A 23,860-nucleotide genomic window follows, 5' to 3' on the forward strand; every position below is an offset into this window, starting at 1 on the left:
ATAACATGCTGAATATTTCCTCATCCATGTATACGAGTGCACTTCTGATATTAACCAGCTGAGAGTTTGTCTCGTTTGCAACTCTGATAAAGTTCCTTTATAGTATATTTCACAGAACCTTCTGTAGCGTTGGTATATTGTATGGTTATGGAGCAAACTTGTCCAGTTTATACTCTCAAAGAACCAGTTTACCTTCTGCAGTAATGGTCTGTTGCCTGGTTTATACTCTCAAAGAACCTTTCCTTCAGTTCTACATACTTGCTATAATTGAATTTCTTCTCAAACTCGTCTCTCTTCTCGTCTGCTTCTCCTCGTGTGTCCCCTTCATGATCAGTTTTACCATTCAGTATCCCTTTACTGACATGTTCAGGTTTCATGTTTGTGTAGTAGAGATGGTGTATCTCTGCCCCTAGGTTTTGGCATGCTCCGGGAGGTTCTGATACAGGTAAACCTCATGTACACAGTCTGGCATCGTGTCTGCAGGACACTTCCGTCTCCATGAGCAGGACACTTCCGTCTCCATGAGCAGGACACTTCCGTCTCCATGAGGACTTTCCTGGTCTGTTTCCCTGTCATTGAAAGCCGAGGAGGGAGCATCTCGGCTCGTCGCTTCACCACATTAGTGGGTCCATCATTGTTATCCCTATACATTCACATATACCGGGTCACCCCAATGCTTTGGAGATTATCAACTAACAGCTTCATTGTATACTTCTCTCATTCAGTAATTTTATCCATTAGGTACCGTTTCAATGTGCCATCAGTATTTCCTGAAATATAATGGATACCCTTTTTTTTTTTTGATGGGGTCCAATCCCTCCCCTTCTTTATCTTTCCTGTTTCTCTTTGCTATCGTGAACCCCTGTGGGCAGATTAATTCAGTCTTTGAGACTCTCATATGAGTCTTGAATCCACCACTCCAGCAGTGTCTGGATTGCTTCCCCCAGTTTGGTCTTTTGAGCTCCAGCTGTGGCATAGAGCATGTGCATGCATGCTCCTTTATTAATCTCTGCCTCCCTGAACAAGAAGAGGGAGTGTTTCACCTCCCTCACGCCTCGTCCAGATCATCCCCCTCATGTCTGGTTTCCTTACGCTGGTCCTTTGGGGTTTGTCTCTCCTCCTGACAAGCACTCCTTTTTACCATGCTAACTGCCAGGCTTAAGAAGTCAAGCACCTCATGGCTACGCACTTCTTCCTATCACAGGTGATCATCATTATGTGTGGACTCTAATAACTGAATAATGGTTTATTGAATTCAGATGGCCACTCGGTTAAAGATAGTGAAACAGGGAGGACATAATAGTAACTAATCAGTTAATCACAAAAGAGCGGAAGATCAAGGTGTGTGTGTGTGTGTGTGTGTGTGTGTTATCACTACCGTATATGTATTGTGTATGTCCTAAGCAGTGAATGTATGAAGTGTAACATGGATTCGTCTTTTTGTTTCCAGTAATACAATGACTATGGGTATATCAAGTGCACACAGTCTGTATGGTTGTCTGTACTTCCATGTGTACAGAGACTTTGTAGTGCATCATTGTGTGCAAGGTGTAATATATATATATTTATTTATTTATTTTGCTTTGTCGCTGTCTCCCGCGTTTGCGAGGTAGCGCAAGGAAACAGACGAAAGAAATGGCCCAACCCACCCCCATACACAATGTATATACATACACGTCCACACACGCAAATATACATACCTATACATCTCAATGTACACATATATATAGACACACAGACACATACATATATACCCATGCACACAATTCACACTGCCTTTATTCATTCCCATCGCCACCTCGCCACACATGGATATATATATATATATATATATATATATATATATATATATATATATATATATATATATATATATATGAAGGGGCTGTGTCGGTGCTTGCTATGCGGGCCGGGGCTGGACGGCTCCCCATCAATTTTCTTGTTAAGACAATATGATACAATCTGGCCGGCCCTCCAGGTGGGATAGGTTGTCTTGAGCCGTCGCGATGGGGTTGTCGGGTGTGTTTCTTTCGCATGGGTTGTCTTAATTAGGCTGGGGTTCGGCGACTCTAGGCTGCTGTTGTTTTGATTTGGTCGGGTGTTTGTGCATCTGTTGTCTTTATTGATTGGGGGTTTTCTTGAGCTGTTTATTCCTATTTATTTCTTAGTTTACTGCCGTCTCCTCTTCATTTGTTCTGTCTTGGGTTGTCTCACTGGTTGGTTGGTAGCGCCATGTTTCTGTCGCCTTCGTTCGTTAGATTTATATGCGTTCATACCATAGATTTACTTGCCTTCATACGTTAGATTTCTTTGCCTTCACACGTTAGATATATGATTTCATGCGATAGATCTATTTGCCTTCATACGATATATATATATATATATATATATATATATATATATATATATATATATATATATATATATATTTTTATACTTTGTCGCTGTCTCCCGCGTTTGCGAGGTAGCGCAAGGAAACAGACGAAAGAAATGGCCCAACCCACCCCATACACATGTATATACATACGTCCACACACGCAAATATACATACCTACACAGCTTTCCATGGTTTACCGCAGACGCTTCACATGCCTTGATTCAATCCACTGACAGCACGTCAGCCCCGGTATACCACATCGCTCCAATTCACTCTATTCCTTGCCCTCCTTTCACCCTCCTGCATGTTCAGGCCCCGATCACACAAAATCTTTTTCACTCCATCTTTCCACCTCCAATTTGGTCTCCCTCTTCTCCTTGTTCCCTCCACCTCCGACACATATATCCTCTTGGTCAATCTTTCCTCACTCATCCTCTCCATGTGCCCAAACCACTTCAAAACACCCTCTTCTGCTCTCTCAACCACGCTCTTTTTATTTCCACACATCTCTCTTACCCTTACGTTACTCACTCGATCAAACCACCTCACACCACACATTGTCCTCAAACATCTCATTTCCAGCACATCCATCCTCCTGCGCACAACTCTATCCATAGTCCACGCCTCGCAACCATACATCATTGTTGGAACCACTATTCCTTCAAACATACCCATTTTTGCTTTCCGAGATAATGTTCTCGACTTCCACACATTCTTCAAGGCCCCCAGAATTTTCGCCCCCTCCCCCACCCTATGACCCACTTCCGCTTCCATGGTTCCATCCGCTGCCAGATCCACTCCCAGATATCTAAAACACTTCACTTCCTCCAGTTTTTCTCCATTCAAACTCACCTCCCAATTGACTTGACCCTCAACCCTACTGTACCTAATAACCTTGCTCTTATTCACATTTACTCTTAACTTTCTTCTTCCACACACTTTACCAAACTCAGTCACCAGCTTCTGCAGTTTCACACATGAATCAGCCACCAGCGCTGTGTCATCAACGAACAACAACTGACTCACTTCCCAAGCTCTCTCATCCCCAACAGACTTCATACTTGCCCCTCTTTCCAAAACTCTTGCATTTACCTCCCTAACAACCCCATCCATAAACAAATTAAACAACCATGGAGACATCACACACCCCTGCCGCAAACCTACATTCACTGAGAACCAATCACTTTCCTCTCTTCCTACACGTACACATGCCTTACATCCTCGATAAAAACTTTTCACTGCTTCTAACAACTTTCCTCCCACACCATATATTCTTAATACCTTCCACAGAGCATCTCTATCAACTCTATCATATGCCTTCTCCAGATCCATAAATGCTACATACAAATCCATTTGCTTTTCTAAGTATTTCTCACATACATTCTTCAAAGCAAACACCTGATCCACACATCCTCTACCACTTCTGAAACCACACTGCTCTTCCCCAATCTGATGCTCTGTACATGCCTTCACCCTCTCAATCAATACCCTCCCATATAATTTACCAGGAATACTCAACAAACTTATACCTCTGTAATTTGAGCACTCACTCTTATCCCCTTTGCCTTTGTACAATGGCACTATGCACGCATTCCGCCAATCCTCAGGCACCTCACCATGAGTCATACATACATTAAATAACCTTACCAACCAGTCAACAATACAGTCACTCCCTTTTTTGATAAATTCCACTGCAATACCATCCAAACCTGCTGCCTTGCCGGCTTTCATCTTCCGCAAAGCTTTCACTACCTCTTCTCTGTTTACCAAATCATTTTCCCTAACCCTCTCACTTTGCACACCACCTCGACCAAAACACCCTATATCTGCCACTCTATCATCAAACACATTCAACAAACCTTCGAAATACTCACTCCATCTCCTTCTCACATCACCACTACTTGTTATCACCTCCCCATTTGCGCCCTTCACTGAAGTTCCCATTTGCTCCCTTGTCTTACGCACTTTATTTACCTCCTTCCAGAACATCTTTTTATTCTCCCTAAAATTTAATGATACTCTCTCACCCCATCTCTCGTTTGCCCTTTTTTTCACCTCTTGCACCTTTCTCTTGACCTCCTGTCTCTTTCTTTTATACATCTCCCACTCAATTGCATTTTTTCCCTGCAAAAATCGTCCAAATGCCTCTCTCTTCTCTTTCACTAATACTCTTACTTCTTCATCCCACCACTCACATATATATATATATATATATATATATATATATATATATATATATATATATATATATATATATATATTTTTTTTTTTTTTTTTTTTTTTTTTTTGCCGCTGTCTCCCGCGTTTGCGAGGTAGCGCAAGGAAACAGACGAAAGAAATGGCCCAACCCATCCCCATACACATGCCTTGATTCAATCCACTGACAGCACATCAACCCCGGTATACCACATCGCTCCAATTCACTCTATTCTTTGCGTTCCTTTCACCCTCCTGCATGTTCAGGCCCCGATCACACAAAATCTTTTTCACTCCATCTTTCCACCTCCAATTTGGTCTCCCTCTTCTCCTCGTTCCCTCCACCTCCGACACATATATCCTCTTGGTCAATCTTTCCTCACTCATTCTCTCCATGTGACCAAACCATTTCAAAACACCCTCTTCTGCTCTCTCAACCACGCTCTTTTTATTTCCACACATCTCTCTTACCCTTACGTTACTTATTCGATCAAACCACCTCACACCACAAATTGTCCTCAAACATCTCATTTCCAGCACATCCATCCTCCTGCGCACAACTCTATCCATAGCCCACGCCTCGCAACCATACAACACTGTTGGAACCACTATTCCTTCAAACATACCCATTTTTGCTTTCCGAGATAATGTTCTCGACTTCCACACATTCTTCAAGGCTCCCAGAATTTTCGCCCCCTCCCCCACCCTATGATCCACTTCCGCTTCCATGGTTCCATCCGCTGCCAGATCCACTCCCAGATATCTAAAACACTTCACTTCCTCCAGTTTTTCTCCATTCAAACTCACCTCCCAATTGAATTGACCCTCAACCCTACTGTACCTAATAACCTTGCTCTTATTCACATTTACTCTTAACTTTCTTCTTTCACACACTTTACCAAACTCAGTCACCAGCTTCTGCAGTTTCTCACATGAATCAGCCACCAGCACTGTATCATCAGCGAACAACAACTGACTCACTTCCCAAGCTCTCTCATCCCCAACAGACTTCATACTTGCCCCTCTTTCCAAAACTCTTGCATTCACCTCCCTAACAACCCCATCCATAAACAAATTAAACAACCATGGAGACATCACACACCCCTGCCGCAAACCTACATTCACTGAGAACCAATCACTTTCCTCTCTTCCTACATGTACACATGCCTTACATCCTCGATAAAAACTTTTCACTGCTTCTAACAACTTGCCTCCCACACCATATATTCTTAATACCTTCCACAGAGCATCTCTATCAACTCTATCATATGCCTTCTCCAGATCCATAAATGCTACATACAAATCCATTTGCTTTTCTAAGTATTTCTCACATACATTCTTCAAAGCAAACACCTGATCCACACATCCTCTACCACTTCTGAAACCACACTGCTCTTCCCCCAATATATATATATATATATATATATATATATATATATATATATATATATATATTGGAAAGGATGACAATTTTGCGCGTGATCAAGTATATTCCTATGAGTCCGCGGGGAAAATGAAAAACGAAAAGTTCCCAGTGCACTTTCGTGTAATAATCACATCATCAGGGGAGACACAAAAGTAAAATATAATAGTCAATTAATATACAACGAAGAGACGTAGCTAGGACGCCATTTGGTAAACATGTTTACCAAATTGCATCCTAGCTACGTTTCTTCGTTGTATATCAACTGACATATTTCTCTCGTGTCTCCCCTGATGATGTGTTTATTACACGAAAGTACACTTGGGAACTTATCGTGTTTCATTCTCCCCGTGGTCTCATAGGAATATATATATATATATATATATATATATATATATATATATATATATATATATATATATATATATATATATATATATCTGGCAGCGGATGGAACCATGGAAGCGGAAGTGGATCATAGGGTGGGGGAGGGGGCGAAAATTCTGGGAGCCTTGAAGAATGTGTGGAAGTCGAGAACATTATCTCGGAAAGCAAAAATGGGTATGTTTGAAGGAATTGTGGTTCCAACAATGTTGCATGGTTGCGAGGCGTGGGCTATGGATAGAGTTGTGCGCAGGAGGATGGATGTACTGGAAATGAGATGTTTGAGGACAATGTGTGGTGTGAGGTGGTTTGATCGAGTAAGTAACGTAAGGGTAAGAGAGATGTGTGGAAATAAAAAGAGCGTGGTTGAGAGCAGAAGAGGGTGTTTTGAAATGGGTTGGGCACATGGAGAGAATGAGTGAGGAAAGATTGACCAAGAGGATACATGTGTCGGAAAGTGGAGGGAACGAGGAGAAGTGGGAGACCAAATTGGAGGTGGAAAGATGGAGTGAAAAAGATTTTGTGATCGGGGCCTGAACATGCAGGAGGGTGAACGGAGGGCAAGGAATAGAGTGAATTGGATCGATGTGGTATACCGGGGTTGACATGCTGTCAGTGGGTTGAATCAGGGCGTGTGAAGCGTCTGCCTATTTGGTTGGTTATATATTGAGCTGTGTTTGTAAGCGGTTAGCTGTTTATTTGCATTCTTCTTCAGCTGTGGATTCTTATTTATGTTTATCAGGAAATGTCTTTTGTTTTCTGTTGAAGTTTAGACCAACCTCTTGTTTTTGATGCTCTCTCTCTCTCTCTCTCTCTCTCTCTCTCTCTCTCTCTCTCTCTCTCTCTCTCTCTCTCTCTCTCTCTCTCTCTTCTATAGTAATGGGATTTTGCTTGGTGGAAATCCTGGTTCGTGATCATGCGCTGGGAAAACTTTGTGTTTTAGAATTCAAATGTTGTGATATAAGTAATGTTTTAGAATTCAAATGTTGTGATATGAGTAAAGGTCAGACTGTGGGTCTCAAGAGTAGACTATGAGTCAGGATTTAAGTTAAAGCAAACTGTGTCAGAAGTTATATTAAGACTGTGTGTCAGAAGTTAGGTTAAGACTATGTCAGAAGTTGGGTTAAGACTAAATGTATGTCAGAAATCAGGTGAAAACTCTTTCAAAAGTTAGGATAAGATTAGGACTAACCATGTTTTTGTAGACGTAAGGTTAAGACTAACTGTGTCGTAAGTTAGGTTAAGACTAACTGTTAGAAGTTGGGACACGACTGAGTGTCAGAAATTAGGACCAAACGAATTGTCGGTTTGGCATTGGGATAAGACCAGCTATAGCGGTAGTTAGGGCGTTGGACCACATCCAGCTGTGGCAGATGCAACGTCCAGACTTACAGTGTCAAACGCTGCGGCAGATGTGTGTCAAATATCTCAAGCACGACCATGACTGAAGGTGCCGGATAGACGACCAAGATCAAATGTGACAAGATGCCATACGTCGTTGACAGTAGTAGGCTCCAGTTGTCTCTATCTCGTGTATGCTTAATAGAAAATTGATTTGAACTTCCGTTTCGGGTGCAGTTTATTGCAGTTTTCACCATTTAAGACATGAAAGGTTCAGTAATGCAATGTCTGAGACTCAGTAAATAGCAATAAGAAAATTGTATGTTGTACTGTTCAAGCGAATGTGTTACAATTGACCAATTATATTACATTAAGACCATTTGGGGCCTTTTAAAACAATAGCTTCAGTGAGTGTGTAAAAAAAAAAATTTTAAAGAATGTATGAAACTTGTCAACCTCAACCCCTCCCATTTTCCACCTCGAGTGATGGTAACATCATCAGGCGTTGGTGAATCTGGCATCTCGTCCGCTCTTAAAGTGTAAAACTCTATATCCTATACGTATTGCTGCTATACTCATAGATAGATGAAGAACTTATTGTACATCCCTGTGAACAAGCGATGCATGGACGGTAAAGGTGTCAGTCGCAGACTATAGGAGATTAGGGAGAGGTTAAGTCGCTGAAGGAGGAGTAAAACTTGGAATTGAATTTCAGAATTTTAACAGTAGTTGAATGATACCACTTAACTTCTGGTGTCTGAATGATAGTGATGCGAGAAAGTATTTGTAACCAGTGGAATTTTGTTTGCTAAGAAACAAGGAGACTCAAAAAGGCGATTAATATGAACAGGTTTACAATATTGAGAGCAGAAACGAAAATTTCTTGGTACCCAAAGAATCCATAGACAAGGCATAAATCTGGAGTACGCAGACCCGCTTTCAAGGTACCCACGACGCTGGGGTATGCAAACAGGCGTAAAATCATGTAAGATATGCAGGCATGAGTAATAATACAGCAGAGACGTGGCGGGCCTGTGAGTGGTGGTGTGGGTGTGCGCGCCGCCGCCGCCAACCCTCCTGGTGGCATCATCAAGCGTGACGTCACCGCCGGCTGTTGGCGGGACACCCCACCCCAGTGGCCACCCTTCCCGACCGGCCACCTGACCCAAAGGAGTTTTTTTTTTTTTTTTTCTAAAACATACTCGGTTTCTGACTCTCTCATGATTAGAGAAAAACGAATTAGAATCTTTATAGCTTACTGATAAGTTTTACTTTCGTTCAAAAATCGGTGATATAATGGCTTTAATACTGAGTCGTGAATGTCCTCTTTATCTTGTATATTGATTGCTACTATGTAGATTAGTGACCTATGCTTCCTCCTCTGTTCGTGTTACTCACACTTTTACGGAAATTAGCTCCTGTGATAGGAGCTATTATACTTAGTAATTTAAAAAAGACAAGATTTCATGTTCAGCAGTACGGCCCGTTATCTGGCGGAGGGAGTCCCCGACCGTATTGGGGATAATTGTCATACCAGACACGGTCATCAAAACAAGTGTCTAGCATGGGTCATGTTTCTTGGGGAATTATAATACAAGATCATTGTGAATCTTACAAGTACATACCATTCATCTAAGAGGATCAAGAACTGAACGTACTGTAGATATTAAACGTTAAACAGTTAGACAGTTCTTCAATATGAGACCCTTTTTGGAAGACAATGAATCCTTCAAACCTTTTATTTTCCTTATATTTCTGAAATACTAAACATGTACCTCATGCTTGACGTGTTGTTTGTCATATCATTGTAATCAGTATTACTTTACTGAGTGAAGATATACGTTATGTTTGTGGGGTGTATGCATAATGGAGTCTGAACAACCTGCCTCATGAACTCAAGGCGTCTTGTTGATTTGGTGTGGCTGATGTTTGAACCAGTAACGGCTCCTGACGAGTTCTGCTCTCTCCACAGAGTTCGACCTCTGGATTGTCTTATCTGTATATTCTGCAGTTGTAGTAATGGCTTTATTTATCGTAATTATCATAGTAACGTACAACTGCACAGTAACATCACTTACGACGGCTACCACTGCTGTGGCAGTTACTACTACTACTACTACTACTACTACTACTACTACTACTATTACTACTACTACTACTACTACTACTAATGATAATAATAATAATAATAATTCCGAAAATCTGTATTACGCTGCCGTTATGGACATTAACCAAAAAATGTGTGTTCTGTAGTCCGTTTTCATTTGTATTTTTGTCACCAAGTTGACATTCCTTCGAGGCTGGAGGTCTGGGATCCCACTCCCGCCGTCGTTGATTTGTTGTGAGACTAGGAGCACCACTGTCTGCTCCACTTGTCTCGCTCAGCTCTAATCCTTGGTATAATGGGGCTTTTCATTATTTATTTATTTATTTATTATTATTATTATTATTATTATTATTATTATTATTATTATTGTGCAAAACCTATATGTTAAGAGCTAAATTTGTGGGGTATGTACTAGTATATGCCTGTTCTTGAGAGATGTGCGAGACTGAAAACACAAGCAAGAATATCTTTTCTCCACTTTTCCTTTTGGCTAGCCTAGAAGGAATTAAGTGTGTGTTGGGACGAGAGGAAACCCACCGCTGTTTAGGTTCCTTCAGTGTGTGTGTGTGTGTGTGTGTGTGTTTAGAAGTGGTGGACCATCAGAATGCTTTGTGCTGAACGATTCAGCAGCGTCCTTCAGCTTAGCAGCCCCGCACCAGAGCAGGGATGTTGTGGGCTTCTCCCCCACACACACCACTGGGACTCGTACAAGAGGCCTCATGCGAAATTGCATAAAAAAATGTATATTCATGAAATTGGTTGTGTTTTCAGGTTCATAGCACAATTTGTGTTCATATATGAAAACAGCTACTGTTCCGAAGCCTTTTAATAAGATAGCTACTGTTCCGAAGTCTTTTATGAGGATAGCTACTGTTCCGAATTCTAAGAGCAGGGCCCTACAGCCTAGCAATTCAGGAAACACCTGACTCGCCCAGCCTTTATTTACATTAGGAATCGCTGTAGTTCTGCTTTTTTGGAGGATTAGCAATATGCATGAAAGTGAGCTGGTCTGTCTCCAATTGGCAAAATTTCCTGGTCCCAACAAATGACGTTCCATCTCCCAAAGTGTGATTGTCCTTTACCCTTTGGTAAAGTCGTATGAGGAATCGTTTCTGTCGAGACGACTGAAGCAAACCAAGTAGGTGGGTGTGCCTCCTAAACAGTGAGGAATGTTCCTCCCATTTGCTCCTCCGAGCCCAGCATTTTCGAAAGAACCAATAATCTGTTGATATTTGCTCTCATTTATATTCCCTTCCTCAGGGCAAACATGAATTTGATTCTTCAGAATATCCCTTTGACTTCTACAGCGGGATGTTTAGTCTATGACTGTCACTCGCGAGAGTTGCACTTCCACCAGTATTGTTCCCACAAGCTGAGATCAACTGGTGATATCTCTCAGTCAGTCTATCGATGTTATTTTGAAACGATTGATTTATTTTGTCAATTGTGGTGTTCCCCAAGGTTTGGTTCTTCTTCCGTATTAGCGATTTTTCTTTTTCGACTCGTCATTCCATTACAGTGCTGATGAATGATCTCTACAAATTTTTGTTTCCTTTGTAGTTTTGTATTTGCCGTACTTCGATGATATACCTCATATTATACACGGTTTCACTTTTTTAAATCACAATGGCCTTCACAATGGTGAAAATTTAGGGCTTTCAGATCCCAGTAGCTAACTTTGTATCTAAAGTTTCCCATTTTGTTTTTCGTTGAAGATTCCATTAAATAATCACTATATATATATATATATATATATATATATATATATATATATATATATATATATATATACATATACATGTTTATATATGTTTGACTTATTTTTCCCAAGATTTGATTTATACTTTTCATTTTGATCACACTTTCTTTTCTGTGAGATTTTTAGCTCGGTGATTTTCATATTTTGGCCCAGTCTTTGAAGCCACATGTAGATTATCGTGTATATTTGTCTCTTCCTTCTAAACTGTATGCTTGGAATTCTTTTAAATATTCATGGTAGTAGTTCATATGTTCTGTTATATGGTTCATTGTTTTGTGAGCTTGTATGCTATTGGATGTCTATAGGTCTGAAGATATGACTTCAACTTTGCTACAAGGTGTGGTGACTTGTTACGAGTTACCGACATCAGTACATATAATGATGACTACTACGTGTGTGGCTTCTATGCAAGTAACAGTGATTTCAGTAATTGACCTCATTGCAAGTAATTGACATCAGTACAAGTGCTGGCACCAGTGACTTGAATGCAAGTAATGGATTCCAATGTAGATACCTGTGATTTCACTGCAGATGACAGTTACTTCATTGCAAGTAACACTGATTTCAGTAAAAGTACCTGACTAACAAAAGTAATAGTATCCACTGTAAACAACCTTCATTAGTATAAGGAACAATGATTTCAGCGGCTCTGAAAATTGGTTGGTTTCCAGGTAAAGGGAAAACAATTTTCCTTGTAGGAAATGAATGGATGTCCTTTAAGAATAAGAAAACGAGAGAAACAAGTGAAATAGGTGTCAGCTTTTTCTTAGAGAGGCAAAAACGAAATGAAACTTCTGGGAAAGCTTATTGCTGAGATTGCTAAAAGCTGTCAACATGGTGTCAGTATTTCTCAATAGTCACCACCTTGTATGTATTATTCTGATTCACCTGGCTCTTTTTATCATCATCAAATGAATTTTAATCATCACAGCAACTATTATGTGGATCACTGAATTCCTTATCATTGTTCTCAAATATCAACACCACCATAAGTCAGCTGCATTTTGATTTTTAGAGCAAAAGTACAAATCATATCTCTATGGGAAGTCCCCTTTACCATGCATTGGAGATCTGTATGAGACCTGGTTAAAAGTTTAATGTGTGCTGAACAATTAGAGTTCTCTTCGAGTCTCATCTCAACTCTGCCTTACCTAAGAAAGATGATGATTTGGGAGGACTGATACAGATTTTGTTATATGATGATAATGATGATCATAAAAAATTATACTATTGATAATGCTTATAAGAAAAGAATATCTTTTTATTATTACCTGTTAACTGTTTCCTGCCTTAGTGAGGTAGGACCAGGAACAGATGACTGAGCCCTCAAGGAAAAACCCTGTCATAGCTCCATACTTTGTTCGCTATTTTGCAAAATAGTGATACAGGAGGGGAAAACTCCCAGCCCTCATTTCCCACACCAGGTGGTAATCACCTACAACATGTACGATAAATGTGAACAGTCTTCCCCCTATCCCTTGGGATTATTATTTTTTTTTTTTTTTTTTTTTTTTTTTTTTCTTTTGCCGCTGTCTCCCGCGTTTGCGAGGTAGCGCAAGGAAACAGACGAAAGAAATGGCCCAACTCACCCCCATACACATGTATATACATACGTCCACACACGCAAATATACATACCTACACAGCTTTCCATGGTTTACCCCAGACGCTTCACATGCCCTGATTCAACCCACTAACAGCACGTCAACCCCGGTATACCACATCGATCCAATTCACTCTATTCCTTGCCCTCCTTTCACCCTCCTGCATGTTCAGGCCCCGATCACACAAAATATTTTTCACTCCATCTTTCCACCTCCAATTTGGTCTCCCACTTCTCCTCGTTCCCTCCACCTCCAACACATATATCCTCTTGGTCAATCTTTCCTCGCTCATTCTCTCCATGTGCCCAAACCATTTCAAAACACCCTCTTCTGCTCTCTCAACCACGCTCTTTTTATTTCCACACATCTCTCTTACCCTTACGTTACTTACTCGATCAAACCACCTCGCACCTCACATCTCATTTCCAGTACATCCATCCTCCTGCGCACAACTCTATCCATAGCCCACGCCTCGCAACCATACAACATTGTTGGAACCACTATTCCTTCAAACATACCCATTTTTGCTTTCCGAGATAATGTTCTCGACTTCCACACATTCTTCAAGGCTCCCAGAATTTTCGCCCCCTCCCCCACCCTATGATCCACTTCCGCTTCCATGGTTCCATCCGCTCCCAGATATCTAAAACACTTTACTTCCTCCAGTTTTTCTCCATTCAAACTTACCTCCCCATTGACTTGACCCTCAACCCTACTGTACCTAATAACCTTGCTCTTATACACATTTACTCTTAACTTTCTTCTTTCACACACTTTACCAAACTCAGTCACCAGCTTCTGCAGTTTCTCACATGAATCAGCCACCAGCGCTGTATCATCAGCGAACAACAACTGACTCACTTCCCAAGCTCTCTCATCCCCAACAGACTTCATACTTGCCCCTCTTTCCAAAACTCTTGCATTCACCTCCCTAACAACCCCATCCATAAATAAATTAAACAACCATGGAGACATCACACACCCCTGCCACAAACCTACATTCACTGAGAACCAATCACTTTCCTCTCTTCCTACACGTACACATGCCTTACATCCTCGATAAAAACTTTTCACTGCTTCTAACAACTTGCCTCCCACACCATATATTCTTAATACCTTCCACAGAGCATCTCTATCAACTCTATCATATGCCTTCTCCAGATCCATAAATGCTACATACAAATCCATTTGCTTTTCTAAGTATTTCTCACATACATTCTTCAAAGCAAACACCTGATCCACACATCCTCTACCACTTCTGAAACCACACTGCTCTTCCCCAATCTGATGCTCTGTACATGCCTTCACCCTCTCAATCAATACCCTCCCATATAATTTACCAGGAATACTCAACAAACTTAAACCTCTGTAATTTGAGCACTCACTCTTATCCCCTTTGCCTTTGTACAATGGCACTATGCACGCATTCCGCCAATCCTCAGGCACCTCACCATGAGTCATACATACATTACATAACCTTACCAACCAGTCAATAATACAGTCACCCCCTTTTATAATAAATTCCACTGCAATACCATCCAAACCCGCTGCCTTGCCGGCTTTCATCTTCCGCAAAGCTTTTACTACCTCTTCTCTGTTTACCAAATCATTTTCCCTAACCCTCTCACTTTGCACACCACCTCGACCAAAACACCCTATATCTGCCACTCTATCATCAAACACATTCAACAAACCTTCAAAATACTCACTTCATCTCCTTCTCACATCACCACTACTTGTTATCACCTCCCCATTTGCGCCCTTCACTGAAGTTCCCATTTGCTCCCTTGTCTTACGCACTTTATTTACCTCCTTCCAGAACATCTTTTTATTCTCCCTAAAATTTAATGATACTCTCTCACCCCAACTCATTTGCCCTCTTTTTCACCTCTTGCACCTTTCTCTTGACCTCCTGTCTCTTTCTTTTATACATCTCCCACTCAATTGCATTTTTTCCCTGCAAAAATTGTCCAAATGCCTCTCTCTTCTCTTTCACTAATAATTATTATTATTATTATTATTATTATTATTATTATTATTATTATCCTTATTTTTTATATAATTATTTTGTTTAGTGTTATCATTACTATATGATATCTCTTATTCGTAATGGTACTGTACGCACACAGGATACATGGTTGAATGTGCTTTGGGACATTCTCACCCAATGGTCTGTTGCTATTTGTATTCTTGGGCCTGACTGTGTTACTCAACATTTTGTTTTCTCATTTAGCCTTTGATGATCCTATAGTATGATTGGTGTTGTGGAGGATGATATAGACAGATGGTATCAGATAATCATCTTCAGCATTGTGTGCTGATGACCATACTTGTATTCACTGATTTATCAATCGCAAAAGATATCAGAGATAAAGACGTGAATGATAAGATCAGCAAAGATGGATTATCTGTTGAGAGAAAGCAGGTGTAATTATCATTGAATGAAAATTACTTGGAAGCTAAAGAAATTATGGAAAGTAACACTGTAGATGAAAAATTACCAAAAGAATCGGTAATTAAAAGATGTGTAAAGAAGGGAACAGCTTATTGGTTCAGGTGGAAAGAAAAGCACTACAAGGTAGAAAGTGTTTGTATAGCCGTGTTAGAACTGGGTGAGTAACCTAATCTTTGGACTCCACCACAGATATCCCAACAGCTAATGAGATGTTGTTCATTAATGGCACTTATATGAATGTTAAAGTTTCAGTTTAGGAGAACCATAGATATAACTGATGGTTTTGATAGAAACATATTATTGGACTCTTTATTCTTGATATAAGTATTTGAAACCATGGGGGCATGATTTGGATCTTTTTATATCCTGCAAATAATAGGTAAGTGATAGTGAAGGCTGATATAAAAAATGCGGAGGGGAAAGTAATTGGAACACCTCTAGAAATTGACAGAACCAGTGAAAACTAATCCCACTTGAGGGAAGATTTACCTGAATTTGAAGAATAGCTCAAGTATACCAATGACATTCATCATTTTTCTTTTACCATATTAGTTGCATGAGTAGCTGGGAAGAAATAAACATGCTCAGTGAGCACCATTTGCAAGCAAGCCTTCTGGCACCCGTTTGCAAACAACACTGTGAAATACATGTAATTTTTCAACTGATGCCAAAATATGGAAAATTTATGTTGTTTACAGAAGTTAGATGAGTTTTTATAAGTTCAAATTGTCTCTGGAAGTGTTTCACTTTTGCCTTATAATATTTTCCTTGATCATCATAGCCTCACTTCCAATCTGAATCACTTCTGTTAAGCATAAGGAGTCCATTAATGTGCTGCTTCTAAATACCCTAGTTACTTCAGTGATGTCCCTAAACTGGAAGTCTACCAAATTTGTGTTTTACAAATTAGAGAATTCTTGCATGATTTGGAAAAGGTAAATTTAAGATGTGTTCTAGTGGAATATTTTGCACCATTTAAGTAGAGACATTTTCTGTACTCAATTTACACAGCAAGCAATTGCTGTGATAATAAGGTTGACTATTATTGTTTCTGCAGACCTTACTGAAATAAGATTTTGTTTCAAACAAAGACCATTAAATGGTAGGTTTGTGGTAGCTGCATGGCTTATTAGGACACATTTAGGAACACTCCCAGAGTTAGTTTTTTTACTTTGCAAAGATTTTCTTAAGTTACATACATTTTTTTTCTTTTACAAAGATCATGGCACACAGTGACCCACTTTTGTATTCTTTTTCACAAAGCATGTTATATTATGTGTGATAATGATTAGTCTGACTATTGTTACTCCTGCAGAGCAAACTGAAATAAGATTTTTGTTTAAAACAAACACCTTTAAGTGCAGTAGATGATTGTTGTGTAGAAATTCATTGCCTTGAAGGACACCATGAATTGGATATTTCATACTTAGATTACAGTGTCTCATTAGCAAGGCTAGTGTGGGAATGGAAGGAGTCATTGGTTTCCATATGCTGCTCTTCTTAACCATGGAGGATGACATGCTGCACTCTTGTGCTTCTTTGCCTATAACTATGGGAAGAAATTTATGTAGTAAACATGTGCATGTCCTTTAGTATTTAGTTTTAACAGTTGGATTGTCAAAATCACAGATCAGTGAGTATCAGTAAGACATTTATCGCAGAATTTTCATTTGTGTAAATTTTACATAAGTATAGAAGTATTACCTCTCAAGTTCCTAAAGACCAGGGTTTCTTTGCAACTCTTGTCTGTTAATATGATTAACATTGTCATCTTTATCCCATTCGATTATGTGCCTTTTGTAACATTTGTACCATCTTAGCTAATTATCTGCATGGGTAAACATAATGAACTGTCATTTTCTTTCCAGCATACCCTTCTGAGTAAGTTTTGCTAAATTCACCCTCCTCCCTCGCCCATCATGACCTAGCTTGGCCTGACCCACAGAGGTAAGAGGCCAGCTGGTGCACTTCTATAACTGCCTCAGGCTGACATGAGTGATGGTGGTGGTGGTGTTATGTTGTGATACTAGTTGTGCTCTTATTTTAATGTGCATTAATGATTGCTGTGCTTGTGTGTTAGAGTGCACAACTGTTAGGGAAAACTGCTATGACTGAAAAGATTATGATAATGATAATGATAGTGTTATGCCAAAATGTTTGTAGTGTTTAAGTGGGTTATGCTTTACAATTGCTCTCCTAATAGTTTCATAGATTGCCATAGTATATGAATGGCAAACACAAGATGTACATCTTCTGGAAAAAGTCATGTAATGCTTGAACTTGATTATGCAGTAAATGAGTAAGTTAGGATAGCAAAGATGAGATGAATATTTAAACAGATGTAATCATGGAAACTACACAGAACCTAACAGTTCCAGTGGTAGTATAAACTAGGAATTATAGTTAAGGTAGCCATGAACCAGGTTATTATGATGAAAGGTTTAGTGAAATGTATGATGAAGAAATAGGAGTGTGGGTACCTCTAACCTCAAATATTGAAGGATTGATAAGGAAAAGGGAGGAATGGATCAGTAAAAGATGTCAAAAAGCATAGGAACTAAAAGATGTGCTATGATGAAGATATTGGTAGCACATCAGTCAGCTAGCATTTATATGGTATAAGGGAGTAAGGAGTGAGTACAGCAGGATAAGAAAGAAGAAACAAAGAAACCCATGGTCTTTTGGATGTTCAAAATGTTGCTGGAGAAAGGCAAAGTGCTAGGGGAGTGGAAAATGCCAAATGTCATGCCTGTCTATAAGAGAGGAGACTGGGAAGAAGACACTTAACTGCAGATTGGTCTCCTTGATGAGTGTGGTCTGTAAAGTACTGGAATAGATAAGAAAGCAAATTACCTCAGTGTGAAACAACATGGTTTCACAGAAAGAAGGTCATGTGTAATGATTTATACAAGAGTGTGAGCTCATTATAAGACAAAAGAGGAGAAAGGGAGGCTGGATGGATTGGTGTATCATTTATATCTGGACTGCTTGAAAGTATTTGATATTGCACTGCATTTCACCCTCCTGTATGTTCAGGCCCCGATCGCTCAAAATCTTTTTCACTCCATCTTTCCACCTCCAATTTGGTCTCCCGCTTCTCCTTCTTCCCTCCACTTCTGACACGTATATCCTCTTTGTCAATCTTTCCTCACTCATTCTCTCCTTGTGTCCAAACGATTTCAACACACCCTTTTCTGCTCTCTCAACTACGCTCTTTTTATTACCACACATCTCTCTTACCCTTTCATTACTAAATCGATCAAACCACCTCACACCACATATTGTTCTCAAACATTTCATTTCCAACACATCCACCCTCCTCCACACAACCCTATCTGTAGCCCATGCCTCACAACCATATAACACTGTTGGAACCACTATTCCTTCACACATACCCATTTCTGCTCTCCGAGATAACGTTCTCGCCTTCCACACATTCTTCAACGCTCCCAGAACCTTCACCTCCTCCCTCACCCTGTGACTCACACTTCTGCTTCCATGGTTCCATCTGCTGCTAAGTCCACTCCCAGATATCTAAAACACTTCACTTCCTCAAGTTTTTCTCCATTTAAACTTACTTCCTGATTAACTTGTCCCTCAACCCTACTGAACCTGATAACCTTAGTCTTATTCACATTTACTCCCAACTTTCTTCTTTCACACACTTTACCAAACTCAATTACCAACTTCTGCAGTTTCTTGCCCAATTCAGCCAGCAGCGCTGTATCATCAGCAAGCAACAGCTGACTCACCTCCAAGCCCTCTCATCTAGAACAGACTGCATACTTGCCCCTCTCTCCAAAACTCTTGCTTTCACCTCCCTAACCACCCCATCCATAAACTAATTTAACAACATTGGAGACATCACTCACCCCTGCTGCAATATACTGGTGTAATGTTGTATTGTCTCACAATAGGGGTATATGGAAAATAATGACAGTTTCAGGTGCTTTTTGATACTATCCATGATAATTTATCCATATACTTAAGACTCCAAAATACTTTGCTTCTTCTTAACACCTGCTCACAAAAGAGCAAGGTCTGTCATCTTTGGCTTGACCATTCTTCTGATGTATTTCAGATGATAGTCTTGTTTAGGTGTTGTGGGTTATCATGGCAGTGATAAAGAGAAGTGGTTTTATTAATTTTAGCATCACTTGTCCTCTGAAAAACCTGCAAGTTTGAAGCTCATTGTTATGATTACATCAGTCTGCCAAGTACCTGATCCTTAAGGCTGAGGAATCTAAGAAGACCCCAAAGCATTGATCACAAATAACAAAAGAAATCACTTTCAAATAATTGATATAAGGCTTTAAGACATAAAATTTTGATATTTATCCTTGTCTGTCTGTCCACAGTTTGAGTGTAACAGAGAGGGTGATTTGGAGTCTGGAAATGAGAACACCCCAGAGTCTGGAAATGAGGACGCCTCGGAGAGAACCCAGCCAGTAGATACCTGAACTCTTGGCAGTCGTAGTGTCAGTCATCCCCTATTAGGAGCATTAAATCAACTGAGAGGTCTCCATCCACATTGACACCTGCCTCACAGCTGGAGAGGGACAAACAAATACCTCATGAATCACTAAGGCTATGGAGTACGTGATATGTGATAGGCTATGGAGTACATGATATGTGATGGAGAGTGGAGGGCCATTGTGACAACTGGTTAATTGAGATAATCATAAGTACCTCCCAAGTGTGTAGTGGAAAATTTTATATATATATATATATATATATATTTTCCCTGGGGATAGGGGAGAAAGAATACTTCCCACATATTCCCTGCGTGTCGTAGAAGGCGACTAAAAGGGGAGGGAGCGGGGGGCTGGAAATCCTCCCCTCTCGTTTTTTTTTTTAATTTTCCAAAAGAAGGAACAGAGAATTGGGCCAGGTGAGGGTATTCCCTCAATGGCCCAGTCCTCTGTTCTTAACGGTACCTCGCTAATGCGGGAAATGGCGAATAGTTTGAAAGAAAAGAAAGAAATATATATATGTGTGTGTTTGTGTGTGTGTGTGTTGTTGGTATCCATGAGAGATGGGTGGAAGGGTGGAGTGATGAAACTCGAGACTGAGCATGGAACATTACATTATTTAGTATTACTGAGAAAGCTCATGTAGTAAAACAATAAATAATTTAGTGTTCTGAGCTTGGCCTTATGTCTCATCACTCCACCCATCCACTCATATATATGGCAAATATGTATGAAGAAAAGATTTCTTTCTTTCTTTCAAACTATTCGCCATTTCCCACATTAGCGAGGTAGCGTTAAGAACAGATGACTGGGCCTTTGAGGGACTATATATATATTTTTTTTTTTTTCATACTGTTCACCATTTCCCGCGATAGCGAGGTAGCGTTAAGAACAGAGGACTGGGCCTTTGAGGGAATATCCTCACCTGGCCCTCTTCTCTGTTCCTTCTTTTGGAAAATTAAAAAATATATATATATATATATATATATATATATATATATATATATATATATTTCAGGTAGGGGATTAAGAATACTTCCCACGTATTCCCTGCGTGTCGTAGAAGGCGACTAAAAGGGAAGGGAGCGGGGGGCTGGAATTCCTCCCCGCTCGTTTTTTTTTTTAATTTTCCAAAAGAAGGAACTGAGTGGGGCCAGGTGAGGATATTCCAAAAAAAGGCCCAGTCCTCTGTTCTTAACGCTACCTCGCTAACGCGGGAAATGGCGAATAGTTTAAAAGAAAGAAAAGAAAGATATATATTTCATACATATTCATGATTTCCCACATTAACGAGGTAGCGTTAAGAACAGAGGACTGAGCCTTAGAGGGAATATCCTCACTTGGCCCCCTTCTCTGTTCCTTCTTTTGGAAAGTTAAAAAATAGGAGGGGAGGATTTCTAGCTCCCCTGCTCCCTCCCCTGTTAGTTGCCTTCTACAACACGCAGGGAATAGGCGGGAAGTATTCTTTCTCCCCTATCCCCAGGGATATATATATACATGTACACACATATATATACATATATTCCCTCCCTGACATATGTTTGAGCTCCGTTCTGGCCGACCAGTTGAATCGCGAAATGGTCGTAAATTGGACGTATGTTAGCATGGCTTGTAGAATTTGTATACCTGTACAGCATTCTTTTATCCTACTCAATTTCTATCACAATTATCTCATTTTTTATTAACCAGCTTTATTACATGATTCTGTAGTTTAATTTTACCTTTTCTCTAAGATTCTTTAATTCATATTTCATCTTTTTATATTTATATCTATATTTTTTTCCTGTTGTATGTATGGATGGTCATAAATCGCATAGGTCGTAAGCAGGGGAGAACTTGTGTGTGTGTATGTGTGTATATATATATATATATATATATATATATATATATGTATATATGTATATGCAGATCCTTCACTTCACTGTGAATAGGTAAATGCACAATCACCACTGGAAAGAGTAGTGATTGTGTATGTGTATATATATATATTAATATATGATTATTTATATTTATTATACTTAATCGTTGTCTCCTGCTTTAGCGGGGCAGTGCAAGGAAACAGACGAGGGATGGTCCAACCCACCCACATACACATGTATATATATATTTTTTTCCCCATGCACGTTCATCATTCACTGCACTGGCGAGATTGGGAAATTTCACTGCAGGCCACAATGCCAGATTCGCTCATAATGACTTCATCTCTAATATCCTCAAGCTGTACGGTGGAGTTCCTCAAGAAGCATTTCTTTCTCCAACCCACTTCATTCTCTTCCTGTATGACCTTCCATCACAATTAAACCACCACATGAATGTCTTCTCATATGCAGATGTCCTCCCGATCACATCACAACACCACAGTAGTAAAACAAACATGCAGCTCTACATAACACAGTTAAAAGAATGACTCGTCCAGAACAGAATGTTTGCTTCTCCACGGAAGTCCTTAGTCACTATTTTATCCTCAGACAAACACAAGTCTAGCTTATGCTATCCAGTTATCTTGAATAGACAATCCCTCCATGTGAACAAAAACAGAAACCATTCAAGGCATTAAATACAACACTACAACACACATGACATTCACTCTCCACACCAGTAACATCAACAGAAAAGCAACACATAAACTGAATACCTTTAGAACTTTTAATTGGCACCAGATTTGGAGAAGAATAAGAATCCCTTGACTTCATATACATATATTTTATCTGCTTCATTCTAAACTCTTCCTCACATAACTGGTCTTGCACCCTCTCAAAAGCACATGTAACAGAGCTGTAAACCACATAAAGAGGAGAACTCAGAACAATCATTGGCTTTTAGCAACCACAAGTATTCAGCATATGCACAAAGAAACAATGATCCCCCCAATACAATTCCAAGCCACTCCATAAGTATCCATTAACCTCCAGGTTGAAATATAAAGCTTACCCTTTGCCTCACACTTCAGCAACCTCTACTCACAGATCCCTTACCCCAGTCAAACTTAACACTGATAAAACACATACATATTGAAAGTGACTCAGAACTACTAAACAACTGCACTCCCAATTCACTCTTAAACATCACCTTACCAGACACACATCCATCTGAAGCCACACTCCTTAGACAAACATGTGTCACTCTTTCCTAACCACAGTCTGGACATCAACCATCCAAACACCAATTCAGCACATCCCAGGACCCTTCCTGCCCACAATACAGCATCCACAATGAAGACACCAAGCACCCAATGCTTAATGTCCCTTCATTCTCCCCACTCTTCCCTCTTGATACACACACACACGCACACACACACACATTATTACATTCAGTAGCCTATGTTCTGACCAGTGGACATATATATGCACACATTACAGAGAATACAAACTGTACAGTTTCTGAAACTCTCATCCACTAATTATCAAAAATATAGTAGCTTATCGTATTTGGTGTGTTTTTTAGGGTTAGATAGTTTTTTAAAGCTCTTACTTAACACTTTTGACATTTAGGGAAGCCCCTCTTTGAACAGGTTTATTAAACTGTACAGTTGTTATGGTATTTTGTACATTTTTTCATGCAGGTGTATATTGAAAACTGTAACTTAGGTGTAAGTTAGAGAGACTCTTTTGGATGTCAGGGCAAAGTATTCCTCACATATCCTGTAGGGAGTAACTCCCCTTCTGCAGATGGAGGTCTGGGAAACATTTATCCCTACACTTATCCCTTAAGGCCTGTCAGTGAGCCCTGTATGGGTCAGGGTC

The 23,860-nt window shown here is 39.9% G+C and overlaps 1 protein-coding gene across 5 annotated transcripts in view; it reads left to right on the forward strand.

Moving 5' to 3' along the window:
• Positions 1–21,066, forward strand: part of LOC139750137 (signal peptide peptidase-like 2B) — a 124,072-nt gene extending 103,006 nt beyond the window's left edge. For 2 of the 5 annotated variants that reach the window (XR_011713091.1, XR_011713090.1), the window contains exons 13-14: positions 17,514–17,592; positions 20,004–21,066. Coding sequence is in view for 3 of the 5 variants with exons in the window: in XM_071664470.1 (XP_071520571.1) it covers positions 20,004–20,105 (102 nt within the window). In the remaining 2 variants the exon portion in view is untranslated. The remainder of the gene's footprint in view (positions 1–17,513; positions 17,593–20,003) is intronic. The other 3 variants (XM_071664490.1, XM_071664470.1, XM_071664473.1) reach the window with 3 other exon arrangements.
• Positions 21,067–23,860: the final 2,794 nt, after the last annotated feature.

Source organism: Panulirus ornatus, chromosome 1 (assembly GCF_036320965.1).
Source record: "Panulirus ornatus isolate Po-2019 chromosome 1, ASM3632096v1, whole genome shotgun sequence".
NCBI classification, from domain to species: Eukaryota; Metazoa; Arthropoda; class Malacostraca; order Decapoda; family Palinuridae; genus Panulirus; species Panulirus ornatus.